The 15,498-nt window shown below is 50.1% G+C and overlaps 1 protein-coding gene across 2 annotated transcripts in view; it reads left to right on the top strand.

The window, feature by feature from the left end:
* The first annotated feature begins 5,812 nt into the window (after nucleotides 1-5,812).
* Nucleotides 5,813-15,498, top strand: part of chrne (cholinergic receptor, nicotinic, epsilon) — a 54,632-nt gene continuing 44,946 nt past the window's right edge. The window contains exons 1-4 of one of the 2 annotated variants that reach the window (XM_072493535.1): nucleotides 5,813-5,959; nucleotides 13,069-13,202; nucleotides 14,089-14,133; nucleotides 14,364-14,473. In XM_072493535.1, the coding sequence (XP_072349636.1) occupies nucleotides 5,917-5,959; nucleotides 13,069-13,202; nucleotides 14,089-14,133; nucleotides 14,364-14,473 (332 nt within the window). In that variant the 5' untranslated portion in view covers nucleotides 5,813-5,916. Of the gene's footprint in view, nucleotides 5,960-10,120; nucleotides 10,205-13,068; nucleotides 13,203-14,088; nucleotides 14,134-14,363; nucleotides 14,474-15,498 lie in introns of those variants that run through there. The other variant, XM_072493537.1, reaches the window with a different exon arrangement.

The following is a 15,498-nucleotide window of genomic DNA, read 5'->3' as shown; positions in this document are numbered from 1 at the left end:
GCCGCTGTCAGTTTCCCGCGCATGCGCAGTGGGGAGAGTCTCTTCCGCCTCCGCCATGGTGGCGGCCGTAGCGGAGGCGGAAGGGAAAGAGTGCCCCCACGGCACAGGCCCGCCCGCGGATCGGTGGGCCCCGATCGCGGGCCAGGCCAGCGTGGGGGCACCCCCCGGGGTCAGATCGCCCCGCGCCCTCCCCCCAGGACCCCGGAGCCCGCCCACGCCGCCGGTAAATACCAGGTTTGATTTACGCCGGCGGGACAGGCAATTTCTGGGCGGGACTTCGGCCCATCCGGGCCGGAGAATCCAGCGGGGGGTCCCGCCAACCGGCGCGGCCTGATTCCCGCCCCCGCCCAATCTCCGGAAGCGGAGACTTCGGCGGGGGCGGGATTCACGGCGGCCTACGGCCATTCTCCAACCCGGCGGGGGGTCGGAGAATGACGCCCCAGGTTTCTACGACCGGTATTGTGGTCATGACCCATAGACTGGGAACCACGGAGTGAGCTGATTCTTCCCTGGGGAAATGGCAGAATACTAATTCTCAAATCTTTGCATGGTGAGCCTCGACAATGAAAGTTGGCAGACTATTTGACAATCTGAGACAAATCCAATCTTTGTACTCATCGGTGCTTACACACAGTCTACTGACCAGCTTCACTGCGGTGAATAACCGTCCCAACTACAGAAGCCAACCACCAGTTATTGTCCCAGCTGGCACCGCACAGGTGGCCCCTTCGAATCTAAACGACTGAGTCCGATAACAGTAGCTCTGAGGGTAACTCTGTCTCCACTGGGTCAGTAGTTGTCTCTTCAAGTTCCACTCCACAAACGTGAGGGCAAGATCCAGCTGACACTCCTGTTGCCCTACCAAGGGGGTCTGACCAGAGGGTCAGTACTGAGGGAGTGCCGCTCTGTCAGAGGGTCAGTACTGAGGGAGTGTCGCACTGTCAGAGGGTCAGTACTGAGGGAGTGCTGCACTGTCAGAGGGTCAGTACTGAGGGAGTGCCGCACTGTCAGAGGGTCAGTACTGAGGGAGTGCCGCACTGTCAGAGGGTCAGTACTGAGGGAGTGCCGCACTGTCAGAGGGTCAGTACTGAGGGAGTGCCGCACTGTCAGAGGGTCAGTACTGAGGGAGTGCCGCACTGTCAGAGGGTCAGTACTGAGGGGGTGCTGCACTGTCAGAGGGTCAGTACTGAGGGAGTGCCGCACTGTCAGAGGGTCAGTACTGAGGGAGTGCTGCACTGTCAGAGGGTCAGTACTGAGGGAGTGCTGCACTGTCAGAGGGTCAGTACTGAGGGAGTGCTGCACTGTCAGAGGGTCAGTACTGAGGGAGTGCCGCACTGTCAGAGGGTCAGTACTGAGGGAGTGCCGCACTGTCAGAGGGTCAGTACTGAGGGAGTGCCGCACTGTCAGAGGGTCAGTACTGAGGGAGTGCCGCACTGTCAGAGGGTCAGTACTGAGGGAGTGCCGCACTGTCAGAGGGTCAGTACTGAGGGAGTGCTGCACTGTCAGAGGGTCAGTACTGAGGGAGTGCCGCACTGTCAGAGGGTCAGTACTGAGGGAGTGCTGCACTGTCAGAGAGTCAGTACTGAGGGAGTGCCGCACTGTCAGAGGGTCAGTACTGAGGGAGTGCCGCACTGTCAGAGGGTCAGTACTGAGGGAGTGCTGCACTGTCAGAGGGTCAGTACTGAGGGAGTGCCGTACTGTCAGAGGGTCAGTACTGAGGGAGTGCCGCACTGTCAGAGGGTCAGTACTGAGGGAGTGCCGCACTGTCAGAGGGTCAGTGCTGAGTGAGTGCCGCACTGTCAGAGGGTCAGTGCTGAGTGAGTGCCGCACTGTCAGAGGGTCAGTACTGAGGGAGTGCCGCACTGTCAGAGGGTCAGTACTGAGGGAGTGCCGCGCTGTCAGAGGGTCAGTACTGAGGGAGTGCCTCACTGTCAGAGGGTCAATACTGAGGGAGTGCCACACAGTCAGAGGGTCAGTACTGGGGGAGTGCTGCACTGTCAGAGGGTCAGTACTGAGGGAGTGCCGTACTGTCAGAGAGTCAGTACTGAGGGAGTGCCGCACTGTCAGTGGGTCAGTACTGAGGGAGTGCCGCACTGTCAGAGGGTCAGTACTGAGGAAGTGCCGCACTGTCAGAGGGTCCGTACTGAGGGAGTGCTGCACTGTCAGAGGGTCAGTACTGAGGGAGTGCCGCACTGTCAGAGGGTCAGTACTGGGGGAGTGCTGCACTGTCAGAGGGTCAGTACTGAGGGAGTGCCGTACTGTCAGAGAGTCAGTACTGAGGGAGTGCCGCACTGTCAGTGGGTCAGTACTGAGGGAGTGCCGCACTGTCAGAGGGTCAGTACTGAGGAAGTGCCGCACTGTCAGAGGGTCAGTACTGAGGGAGTTCCGCACTGTCAGAGGGTCAGTACTGAGGGAGTGCCGCACTGTCAGAGGGTCAGTACTGAGGGAGTGCCGCACTGTCAGAGGGTCAGTACTGAGGGAGTGCCGCACTGTCAGAGGGTCAGTACTGAGGGAGTGCCGCACTGTCAGAGGGTCAGTACTGAGGGAGTGCCGCACTGTCAGAGGGTCAGTACTGAGGGAGTGCCGCACTGTCATAGGGTCAGTACTGAGGGAGTGCCGCACTGTCAGAGGGTCAGTACTGAGGGAGTGCCGCACTGTCAGAGGGTTAGTACTGAGGGAGTGCCGCACTGTCAGAGGGTCAGTACTGAGGGAGTGCTGCACTGTCAGAGGGTCAGTACTGGGGGAGTGCCGCACTGTCAGAGGGTCAGTACTGAGGGAGTGCCGCACTGTCAGAGGGTCAGTGCTGAGGGACTGCCGCACTGTCAGAGGGTCAGTACTGAGGGAGTGCCGCACTGTTAGAGGGTCAGTACTGAGGGAGTGTCGCACTGTCAGAGGGTCAGTACTGAGGGAGTGCCGCACTGTTGCAGGGTCAGTACTGAGGGAGTGCCGTAATGTCAGAGGGTCAGTACTGAGGGAGTGCCACACTGTCAGAGCATCAGTACTGAAGGAGTGCCGCACTGTCAGAGGGTCAGTACTGAGGGAGTGCCGCACTGTCAGAGGGTCAGTACTGAGGGAGTGTCGCACTGTCAGAGGGTCAGTACTGAGGGAGTGCCGCACTGTCAGAGGGTCAGTACTGAGGGAGTGCCGCACTGTCAGAGGGTCAGTACTGAGGGAGTGCCGCACTGTCAGAGGGTCAGTACTGAGGGAGTGCCGCACTGTCAGAGGGTCAGTACTGTGGGAGTGCCGCACTGTCAGAGGGTCAGTACTGAGGGAGTGCCGCACTGTCAGAGGGTCAGTACTGAGGGAGTGCTGCACTGTCAGAGGGTCAGTACTGGGGGAGTGCCGCACTGTCAGAGGGTCAGTACTGAGGGAGTGCCGCACTGTCAGAGGGTCAGTACTGAGGGAGTGTCGCACTGTCAGAGGGTCAGTACTGAGGGAGTGCCGCACTGTTGCAGGGTCAGTACTGAGGGAGTGCCGTAATGTCAGAGGGTCAGTACTGAGGGAGTGCCACACTGTCAGAGCATCAGTACTGAAGGAGTGCCGCACTGTCAGAGGGTCAGTACTGAGGGAGTGCTGCACTGTCAGAGGGTCAGTACTGAGGGAGCGCCACACTATCAAAGGGTCAGTACTGAGGGAGAGCTGCATTGTCAGAGGGTCAGTACTGAGGGAGTGCCACACTGTCAGAGTGTCAGTACTGAGGGAGTGCCGCACTGCCAGAGGGTCAGTACTGAGGGAGTGCCGCACTGTCAGAGGGTCAGTACTGAGGGAGTGCTGCCCTGCCAGAGGGTCAGTACTGAGGGAGTGCCGCAGTGTCAGAGGGTCAGTACTGAGGGAGTGCTGCCCTGCCAGAGGGTCAGTACTGAGGTAGTGCTGCCCTGCCAGAGGGTCAGTACTGAGGGAGTGCTGCACTGTCAGAGGGTCAGTACTGAGGGAGTGCTGCACTGTCAGAGGGTCAGTACTGAGGGAGTGCCGCACTGTCAGAGGGTCATACTGAGGGAGTGCCGCACTGTCAGAGGGTCAGTACTGAGGGAGTGCTGCACTGTCAGAGGGTCAGTACTGAGGGAGAGCCGCACTGTCAGAGGTTCTGCCTATCAGATACGTAATTAAACTGAGGCTCTATCTGTCACTCAGCTGATTATTAAAGATCGTGTGGATATTGGTTGAAGAGCAGGGGCATTCTCCCCATTAATCATGGGAATGGAGGAATTTTCTTCTGAGGAGATGTTGAGTAGGTTGGGCCTGTCCTCATTGGGAGTTGAGAAGAATGAGAGGCGGCCTTATTGAGACAGATCGGATTCTCAATCGGGTTTGACAGGGTCGATGCTGAGAGGTTGTTTCCCCTTGTGGGAGAGTCTGGGACCAGAGGGCAGAATCTCAGAGTGAGTGGTCACCCATTTCAGACAGAGATGAGGATTTCTCCTCCTATGTCTTTAGGTCTTCCAGAATCTATCCCCAATTCAAAATCACGAAAAAACAGATTAATGGGCCATTATCTAAATGTTGCCTGTGAGATCCTGCTGTGTTGGACAGTACAGAGATGACCATTCGGCCCATCATTTCTACCTGCTTAAAGAGCAATCAAGTTAGTCCCACTCCCGCACACTTTCCCTCTCTCCATCGTCCCCGGTGTGGTAAATCTGTCCATGTTCCTGTTGTCCTGCAGACTTCTCCTCTCCACAAGTATTTATCAAATTTCTTTTTATTGAATCTCTTTTGGACAGCGAGTACACAACAACTCCCCATGTAAAATAAAACCCTTATTTCCCTCAGCTTTTCCTTGGCAATGATTTTGAATGATTGCCTTTGGTTTGCCTGTGGAAAGTTTATTCCTTATCTAAACTTCATATTGAACACAGTAACAATATGGATATTGTCTGGGAGCTGAAGAGTTAACAATTTCATGTAAATACATCCAACCACCAGATGGTGCTCAAGAGCAGTTGCGTAGGATCACGTGGCACCCTTGATTCTGGGAGAAGGTGTTTACACATGAGAGAGAGTAGTGGTGCATTTGAGAGTTCTGTGGATAAAGTTATAGCATAGCTTATTTTGCAACCTTTGTACTTGAGGAAGACGTTCAAATCTAATTAAAAGTAATGTTAATAAATTCGCTTTGTTAATAGACATAGCTTGCTGTTCTTTGTTGAGCACGACACATCAAAGTCATCCTTTCCAAGAGTACAGAGCACATCACGAACGCCGCTATTAACTCTCTCCTTAATCCTGTCCGCTGTTAGTTGGAAAAATCCCAGTTGGCTGCCCACCTCAATGGGGGGGCCTTCGAAGAGGCGCGTACCCCGCCAGCCCCGAGACATCCTCCGCAGATATGGGTGGGGCAGGGAACAGGGGTGGGTAATTGGCAAGCCAATATCTCCGGCTCACATCTGCCTTCACCCCCAAACTCAGTAGAGCTTGGAAATTCAGCCCGATAGCTGAGACTGGAGCAGTGTTTGATAAAGGTTTATTGTAAACTCCTGGCTTCTTGTGCAATCCGCCTTGATTTAAAAAACCCAGGACACGGAATATTTCTTGAACAGTCTTACTGTCGAGCTCTGCTGTGTGGTGTACCTCAGCCCCGGGTTCTCTCTCTTCCAGGAGCCCCTTTAATATTCATTGCGGTGAAATGGGCTTTGCCGATAACGGATCTACTCGTGTCGCTGTCACTGCAGGGAAGTAGGAAAAGGGTAAACTGTACTCTTCCCAGCTTTCCCGGGGAGACCAGCTGTTTCCCAGCTGGATAGAGTTACCACGGGTGGATAGGGTTAAACCGCCAGCTGGCAGAAACCTTTTGAGATTCGTCTAACAGCTGGGGCTTCAGCCAAAAGGGAGGCGGAAGGCAGCACTGTGCAGAGATCACAAATAGCCCTCTCCTCACAAGCCCAGCAACGCACTCTCCAAGGGCAGTGACGGACCACCATGGCCCTGCCGCTTCTCCTCACCTTCGGCTTGCTGCTGGGAGGTAAGGTTCATCACCCAACGGTTGGAATGAAAGGGAAGCCGCAGGATTTAAGTGAATTATCTTCAAATGTTCTTACTCGCAACACGGAGTTTGGGAATGAGAGTTGCTTCCGCGATGGGTTTTTTATCATTCTTGCATTTAAAGGTTTTAATAATAATAATAATCGCTTATTGTCACACAAGTCGTTACTGTGAAAAGCCCCTAGTCGCCACATTCCGGCGCCTGTTCGGGGAGGCTGGTACGGGAATTGAACCCACTCTGCTGGTCTTGTTCTGCATTACAAGCCTTAGCCCACTGTGCTTAACCAGCCCAGTTTTAACCCAAAGGGCGCAAAGAGCAGGGATTAAATTGTCGCGAGCGAGCCCAAGTTGGCCAACCGGTAGGGGTTGAATTTGTGCACAGCAAGATCCCGCATAGACAAATGTGATAATGACCACATAAATCTGTAGTTTTTCAGGTGATACCGATTAGACTTCCCTCTGCCTCAAGCAGACAAATCACCTGCTCCCCTCTGACGTTCTGGTTCCTCCAACAAGGGCTATAACTTTGGGGGGGCGGGGGGGGGGGGGGGGGCACTATCGCACCTCCTAATGTTGACTGAGGGATAAATATTCTTTAAAAAGCGGCTCACAAAGTGGGAAGATTTTGGAAGCAATCACAGTGGGATTGGGCCACGGGACGTGCCAGTTTATCGACGATATTGCTGCAGTGTTATAGTTGTCATGTCAACAGCAGATTTACACCAAGTAAATGTTAATGGCTGTGTTGGTCTGTGCCTCTGCCCAGGGCCAATGGGAAATTGCATTGCTGGATCCAGATCGGATCCCATGCCAAGCGTTGCACTCCACTCAATGGTCTGATCTCAGCCAATTGTCAATGAGAGTTGCGTCGCTGCAGCCCCTTTGACAGCCCCAGAAAGACCCAAACCGTTTTTCAGCCAACAAAGTCCCCTTTGCAGTCTCGTCACCGTGGAGATGTGGGAAAGATGGCAACCAGTTTGCGCACAGCCGGCTCGCTGAAACAGCAGTGCGATAATAACCAGATATTCTGCCTTTGTGATGTTGGTTGAGGGATGAATGTTGGTCAGGAGATCGGGGAGAAATCCCCCCCCCCCCCCCAAGCTTCCCCCCCAATACTCCCCACCCATCCTCGAAATAATGGCGGCAAAGTGTTTGACACCACCTAGGAAGACAGACAGAACCTCAGTTGAAAGACGCCCGTCTGACAATCCTCTCTCAGTGACGCACTGAAGTGATCACTGTTGCTCCAGGAACGTGCGCAGCAAGATCTCAAGCAACAGCCTCTGCCGAGAATTAGCGCAAAAGCTGTCCATTCTGTTTTCTTTTGATACAAACTCGAAATGTGGTGCCTGAGGCGGGTTAGAAACTTCCTTTCGGAATCTCCTTGGCTGTTTCACACCTTCTCGTGCCACGTTTGATGACATTTTCCCTTGATTTCCCGGGAGCTGTGCTGAAACTCCAGAGGAAGGTTGGAGGAACAACCGGAGAAGGAATACACATGGCCATTCAGATCTACTGAGGGAGGGATGGGAAGGACCCTTAATGGATCCTGGCATGAACAGCACAATGGGGTCGCAGAGTCTTCCTCTTTCTGTGAACTCAGTCTCTTTTGTTGTGGGGGACAAGCTATTTTGCATTGGCCTGTTTACGTTAATATTGGAGGGCTATTCTTACAGTAATACTTCAGCTCTATTTAAATCTTGCAAAGAACACTCAACAAATATAGACCTGTAAGCATTAACAAGTGAGTGTCACCTTACATCAGATCACAGATTTAAGGCAGTTTCTGAAGGCCAAATCTCAGCTCAAGTCTCTCAACAAACCGTCTCCTCATTGCACCCCAAACACCCAGAAATGTCTCCCAGGTTAATTATCATAGATCATAGAATTTATAGCGCAGAAGGAGGCCATTCGGCCCATCGAGTCTGCACCAGCTCTTGGAAAGAGCACCACACCCAAACCCACACCTCCACCCTATCCCCATAACCCAGTAACCCCACCCAACACCAAGGGCAATTTTGGACACTAAGGGCAATTTATCATGGCCAATCCATCTACCCCGCACATCTTTGGACTGTGGGAGGAAACCGGAGCACCCGGAGGAAACCCACGCACACACGGGGAGAAGGTGTAGACTCCGCACAGACAGTGACCCAAGCTGGAATCGAACCTGGGACCCTGGAGCTGTGAAGCAATTGTGCTAACCACTGTGCTACCGTGCTGCCGTTCCCAGGGTTTTTCAGAATACATTTAGAGTGCCCAATTCTTTTCTTTTACCAGTCAAGGGGCAATTTAGCGTGACCAATCCACCTACCCTGCACATCTTTGGGTTGTGGGGGTGAAACCCACGCAGACACGGGGAGAATGTGCAAACTCCACACGGACAGTGACCCAGAGCCAGGATCGAATCTGGGTCTTTAGCGCCGTGAGGCAGATGTGCTAACAACTGCTCCACCATGCCGCTCTACCGTTCCATGTGTTGATCATTGGAGGCAACAGTTGTTCCTGGCTCTGACCCTTAAGTCGTTGCTCCAGTCTGAAGTTCTTTATGTTATTCATTAACGAGATGTGAGCGTCGCTGATTAAGCCAGTATTTGTTGCTCATGAAATGAAATGAAAATGAAATGAAAATCGCTTATTGTCACAAGTAGGCTTCAAATTAAGTTACTGTGAAAAGCCCCTAGTCGCCACATTCCGGCGCCTGTTCGGGGAGGCTGGTACGGGAATTGAACCGGGCTGCTGGCCTGCCTTGGTCTGCTTTCAAAGCCAGCGATTTAGCCCTGTGCTAAACAGCCCCTCACAGACATAGAACATACAATGCAGAAGGAGGCCATTCGGCCCATCGAGTCTGCACCGACCCACTTAAGCCCTCACTCACCCTATCCCCATAACTCCTCCTAACCTTTTTTGGACACTCAGGACAATGCAGCGTGGCCAATCTACCTACCCTACACATCTTTGGGTTGTGGGGGCGAAGCCCACGCAGACACGGGGGGGAATGTGCAAACTCCACACGGACAGTGACCCAGAGCCGGGATCGAACCAGGGACCTTGGCGCCGTGAGGCAGCAGTGCTGTCCACTGCGCTACCATGCTGCCGATGGTGATGACCTTCTTGAACCGCTGTAGTCCCTGAGGTGGAGGTACACCCACTGTGTGTCAGGGAGGGAGTTCAAGGATGTAGCCCCAGCGACAGTGAAGGAATGGCCCATATATTTCCCAGTCAAGGATGGTGAGTGTCTTGGGGAGGGGGGGTTCCCCATTTGTCTGCTACCCTTGTCCTTCTAGATGGTAGAGGTTGTGGGTCTGGAAGCTACTGTCTAAGAGGCCTTGCTTGGCTGGTTCCTGCAGTGTATCTTGTAGGTCCAGACCTAGGAACATAGAACTTAGGAGCCGGAGGCCATTCGGCCCTTCAAACCCAATCCACCATTCAATAGGGTCATGGCTGATATGACTGAGCTCGCATAATCCCCCCTATGCCTATTGACATCCTTGTCAATCAAAAATCTGTTTAACTGAGCCTGGACGAAACACAATGACTCAGCCTCTACTTCTCTTTGGGGAAGAGGATTCCACAGACTAATGACCCCGTCTCAGAAAATAATTCTCAGCATCTCAGCCTTAAAAAAGAGGCCTCTTATTCTTAAATTATGTTTACTAGTTCCAGATCCCTCCCCACCCCCACAATAAAATACCCCTTCAGCATTTATCTGTTTCAATAAGATCACCTCGCATTCTTCTAAACGCCAATGGGTATCGGCCCAAACACCTCAGCCATTCTTCTTATGTCCTATTGTTAAAGTTTATCACGCAGGAATATTTTGCATTTAGTCTATCGAAACATTTACTCTATGAGCTTCCCCCTCTCAGCTCATCTAAGTTCAAGATTGACGACAGGATTTCCATTTCGAACGCACCTGTCTGGGCCACAGGGTGTCCCAGAGAACATAACAGCCAATGAATTCCTTTTCAGTCAGAGACACTGACGTCATGGAGGAGCTGGCAGCCAATTGGTCCACAGCAAGCTTGCGCAAGCAGCAATGTGATAATTGCCAGATAAGTGGTTTATTTTTGTGATGTTGTTTGAGAGATGCGTACGGCCCCAGGGCGTTGGCAGAGCTCCCATGAAGAGTCCAGCTTTCCCAGTGTTTCCCCTCAGGCTTCTCACACTTCTTCGCAACAGTGAAAATGTTGGACGCCTTGTTTGATAATCGGCCTGACTCAAGGTACAATTTTGATGTCACATCCTGCAAGGGAAACTCCACTGTTTCCCTTGGGCATCACGGTAGCACAGTGGTTAGCACCGTTGCTTCACAGCTCCAGGGTACCAGGTTCGATTCCCGGCTTGGGTCACTGTCTGTGCGGAGTCTGCACGTTCTCTCCGTGTCTGCGTGGGTTTCCTCCGGGTGCTCCGGTTTCCTCCCTCACGTCCTGTAAGACGTGCTTGTTAAGTGAGTTGGCCACGCTAAATTGCCCTTAATGTCCAAAAAGGTTAGATGGGGTTACTGGGTTATGGGGATAGGGTGGAGGTGTGGGCTTAAGTAGGGTGCTCTTTCCAAGGGCCGGTGCAGACTCGATGGGCCGAATGGCCTCCTTCTGCACTGTAAATTCTATGACTCTATACCAATCACAGGTTGCTGATCTGGAGGATTGAGTTTGCAAAGACGTCAACAGCACCTCCTTCAACTTCACCCCCACCACTGCTCATGTTGCTAAAACCTGCCACTTAATAACAAGAAATGCATTTTGCCACTCTAACTTTCTCCAGCATTACAATCCCTGCATCCTCCACCCCCATCCACTGAGCTTTGCGCTCCTCCGATTCCGGCCTCTTGAGCATCCCCCGATTCCCATCATTTCACCATTGGCGGCCGTGCCTTCAGCTGCCTGGGGCCCTAAACTTTGGAATTCTCTCCCTAAACATCTCCATCCCGCTCTCCTCTTTCAAGATGAAAGTTTACCCCTGTCCACAAGGTTTTATCTACCTGTCCTAATATTTTGTTATGTATTTCAGTTGCAGAGTTAATTTGCTAATGCCCCTGGCAAATGTCTTGGGTTAAAGGTGCTATATCTAAACTTTAAGTTGTTGTTGTTGTGAGTTTAGCTTCCCAACTGCTCTCAGTCAGAATCCTGGGACAGTCAAAAAAACCATGAAAACGGTTAAAGAACAGGGAAAATCTCTGTTTATTATTCTTCGCCTGCCATCCAGTAATCTCGGGATCATACTTGGCGGTGGTCACTCATTTCACTCATGGCACATTCATGAACAATATTTACTTTCATAGCAGATTCCTTTCGATTCTTATCAACCGTAACCCAGTACATCTCAGGCCTAGAAAGGAGCGAAGAACATATCATGTGTAAGGACAGCTTTAGTGTGATATCTGAAATGGCAGCCTATGGTGAGCTATGGTGAGGTTAAAATAGATATCAAAATAATTTTAGTGCTTCATCGGATTTTGAAACTGATTCCTTGTCTAGCAATTATGTCATCAGTGATTGAGCCGACCAAATATAGCAGCGTGTTAACTTGTTTAGCTTCTGTCTATTTATCCAGACTTGAAGCAATCACGTTATCTAAGCAATAATTTTCTCCAAAGTTCCCAACTGATTTGGGCCTTTGATAAATCCAAATTGCTCTGGAAAATTGGATTTCTGATTCATGATTAAAAAATGTTAAATTGTAGTCTCAGCTTGAAGAGGTTTCTGAAATCCAAGATGCCTCCGTCGTATGTTTCGGGACAAAGGGTTTTCCAGCGCTTGCTGGTTTTGCGGACTTCAACAGTAATGGTGCTCGTGTTCAGCATTTAAAAACTTTAAAACAATGATTATCTGCAGCAAGTGATGAAATACTTCTCTGCTTTAGTGCTTTGTTCTAGGGTCGTGCAAGTGTCAAACTTGACTTTTTCTTGGTGTTAAAAGCGGTTTACTCAGTCACAATTACATTTTGAATTAATTATTTTTCCTTTCTTTGTTTGGTGCAAGCTTGGGTGCCACGTGTTCAGGCACAGGCCCAGGAATCGGGTTTTTGAGACTGTGATTTTGAACGGCAACATCTGACCGTTGCAGTATTTAAAAGTTTCTCAGGACATGCTGTGTCCAGAAATTTTGAAGTTTTAGCTCACCCTTGTAAGGTCTGCTGACTCTGCACTCTCTGGGGCTGGAAAATGAGTTTCCACGGGATCTTATGGCTCCAGTGAGGAATTTTAAATTCTGCCTTCAGCTTCCAAGCCTTTCTTTGCAGCTTTCCTCTGGTGATTTTCTTCTGTGCCTTTGCTTTTCGAGCTTTTCTTCAGGTCCGAATGCTTCCTTAAATTTTTCTTCACTTTCCCATAATTTAAGGTATTAGATATCGTTCTGTGGGTCTTAATAAGATCTTTGTTGTCTTAGATGCTTCAACAGTAGGTATTTATTAACTACAAGATCTAGATACGAATATATAGTAAAGAGCTCAAGTTAAGTGCTTTCTCCGTGCTTGCCTCTACACACAGCTCTGTCTAGCACTACACTGAACTGTAGATATGGGTCATGTATTCCTTCAAAAACTTTATGCTATTGTACTCAGTCCCACCTTAATCCCCTATGTACCAGTCGCTTATACTCCTCTTATATGGGGAGACGGTGGTGTAGTGGCAATTTTGTTGGACTCAGGCCGAGAACCCAGGTTTGATCCCGGCCCCGGGTCATTGTCCGTGTGGAGTTTGCACATTATCCCCGTGTCTGCGTGGGTCTCACCCCCACAACCCAAAGATGTGCAGGGTAGGTGGATTGGCCAGGCTAAATTGCCCCTTAATTGGGAATTTAAAAGAAAAAAGCTGGTCTCAATAATGGTTGCTGTGGAACAATTGTAAAAGCCCATCTGCTTCCCTAATGCCCTTTAGGGAAGGAAATCTGCCATCCTCACCCGGTCTGGCCTACATGTGACTCCAGACCCACACAGCAATGTGAAATTCGACACAAGCCCCTCTGTTCAAGAGCAAATAGGGATGGGAAGCAAATGGTGGCCTTGCGACGATATCCACACCCCAGGAAAATATCAATAAAAACATGCTGGAAATCTGAAATAAGTTCATCTCCAATTCATCTGCAGTGAGGTCCAATGTAGAAGAAAAGCTTTTGAATACGTTGATGGCCAACTATGATAAGAGAATCCTTCCGGCCAAGTTCTACGGCGATATTATTGATGTGACGCTGAAACTTACACTAACCAATCTCATCTCATTGGTAAGGAAACACTTTACAACTGCATTAACGTGTCAACGTTACCAATTTTTTTTTTGTGTGTGTGTGTGAATGAATTTTGAGACTGCTTAGATTGCGTCATCACCAGGAGGCCACTTGAGACGTCTATATACAGTCAACTCACTCAACCCATCCATTGTGATTGGCTCAGTCACAACAACTATAAGATCCTGGGTGGACATGGAGAGGGTGTTTCCTTTTGTGCAAGAACCTAAAAGGGTCACTGTTTAGAATAATAATCTTTATTAGTGTCACAACTAGGCTTACATTAACACTGCAATGAAGTTCTTGTGAAAATCCCCTCGTCGCCACACTCCAGCGCCTGTTCGGGTACACGGAGGGAGAATTCAGAATGTCCAATTCACCCAACAAGCACGTCTTTCGGGACTTGTGGGAGGAAATCGGAGCACCCGGAGGAAACCCACGCAGACACGGGGAGAACATGCTGACTCCGCACAGACAGTGACCCAAGCTGGGCATCGAACCTGGTACCCTGGTGCTGTGAAGCAACAGTGCTAACCACTGTGCTACCTTGCCTTTATCGGAGGGAGGCAGGATGCAGATTTGAGTTTACTATCTGACCAGCCCATGATCTTATTGAATGGGGGAGCAGGCTGGAGGGGTGGAGCGTTCGTAACAATTCAATCCAGCCATTTTACCCCTTTCAATGAATACTAGAATACAAAGCAATATAATGTGTTGGAATCTAGTGTCAGTGTAAAGATGATACATGAGGACCACGACACTATTAAGAAAACATGACTCAATGTTCTCAGTTTCCAAATGTGCAAATCGCCTGACATTAAAGTATCTTGCCAAAACGTAAGCTAACATGCACAGTGACATCTATTTTTTAACTCTTAAACAGAATGAAAAGGAAGAGACACTTGCAACAAATGTATGGATTGAAATCGTAAGTATTGGCCAGCTCTGTGGTAGTAAGGCAGTAGAATCCGCTGACTGTTCCTGTTATGTTAACTTTGGAGTAACAAGACTAATGTTGGAGTAACTCAAAAGTGAAATGATTTTGATGATGCAATAACGGCAGACAATGAACTCTCGTTCCTCATTTACTTGGCAGCTTTGAAGTATTGGAGCAGGGAAGTAGGATAAATATTGCTCTGTATCTCCTATTTTTAACAGCAATGGTCCGATTATCGCTTATCGTGGAACACGTCTGATTATGCTGGCGTTGACTTGGTCAGAATCCCATCCTCTATGGTGTGGCTACCTGAGATTGTCCTCGAGAACAAGCGAGTATCTTAATTCTGTGCTTCCACTCTACAGTCATCTCCCTGCTCACTATTAGCCTGAAATGCATCCAGCTCACCATTACTCTTAGTGTAACATATAGCCAACTCACTATTACCCTGAGTGTTACACCCCCAGCTTACTATTATCCTGAGTATAACACAGTTCCAGCTCACTAATAAACTGAGTGCAACACGGTTTCAGCTCACTACAACCCTGAGGGTAACAAACACCCAGCTCACAATTACCCTGAGTATAACACACTCCCAACTCACTATTATCCAGAGTGTAACAAAGTCCAAGCTCACTATTACCCTGAGTGTAACACAGTCCCAGCTCACTATTACCCCGAGTGTAACATGCTCCAAGCTCACTATTACCCTGAGTGTAACACACACCAAACTCACTATTATCCTGGGCTTAACACACTCCCAGCTCACTGTTACCCTGAATATAACACAGTCCCAGTAACTATTACTCTGAGGGTAACACACTCCCAGCTAACTATTATCCCGAGTGTAACACAGTCCCAGCTCACAATTGCCCTGAGTATAACACATTCCCGCTCACTATTACCCTGAGTGTAACACAGTCCCAGCTCACTATTACCCTGAATGTAAAACACTCCCAGATCACAATTATCCTGAGTGTAACCCAGTCCCAGCTCACTGTGACCCTAAGTGTAACACTGTCTCAGCTCACTATTTCCCTGAGTGTAACACAGTCCCAGCTCACTATTACCCGAGAGTAACACAGTCCCAGCTCATTATTACCCGAGAGTGACACACCCCAGCTCAAGATTATCTCAAGTGTAACACAGTCCCAGCTAACTATTATCCTGAGTGTAACACACTCCCAGCTCACTATTATCCTGAGTGTAACACAGTCCCAGCTGACTATTACCCTGAGTGTAAGACACTCCGAGCTCACTAGTGCCCTGAATACAACACAGTCCCAGCTCTATTATCCAGAGTGTAACACACTCCCAGCTCACTATTATCCTGAAGGTAACACACTCCCAGTTCAC

This window comes from Scyliorhinus torazame, chromosome 31 (genome assembly GCF_047496885.1).
Source record: "Scyliorhinus torazame isolate Kashiwa2021f chromosome 31, sScyTor2.1, whole genome shotgun sequence".
NCBI classification, from domain to species: domain Eukaryota; kingdom Metazoa; phylum Chordata; class Chondrichthyes; order Carcharhiniformes; family Scyliorhinidae; genus Scyliorhinus; species Scyliorhinus torazame.
The sequence above is the reverse complement of the archived record's forward strand: the minus strand, read 5'-3'. Positions and strand labels throughout refer to the sequence as shown.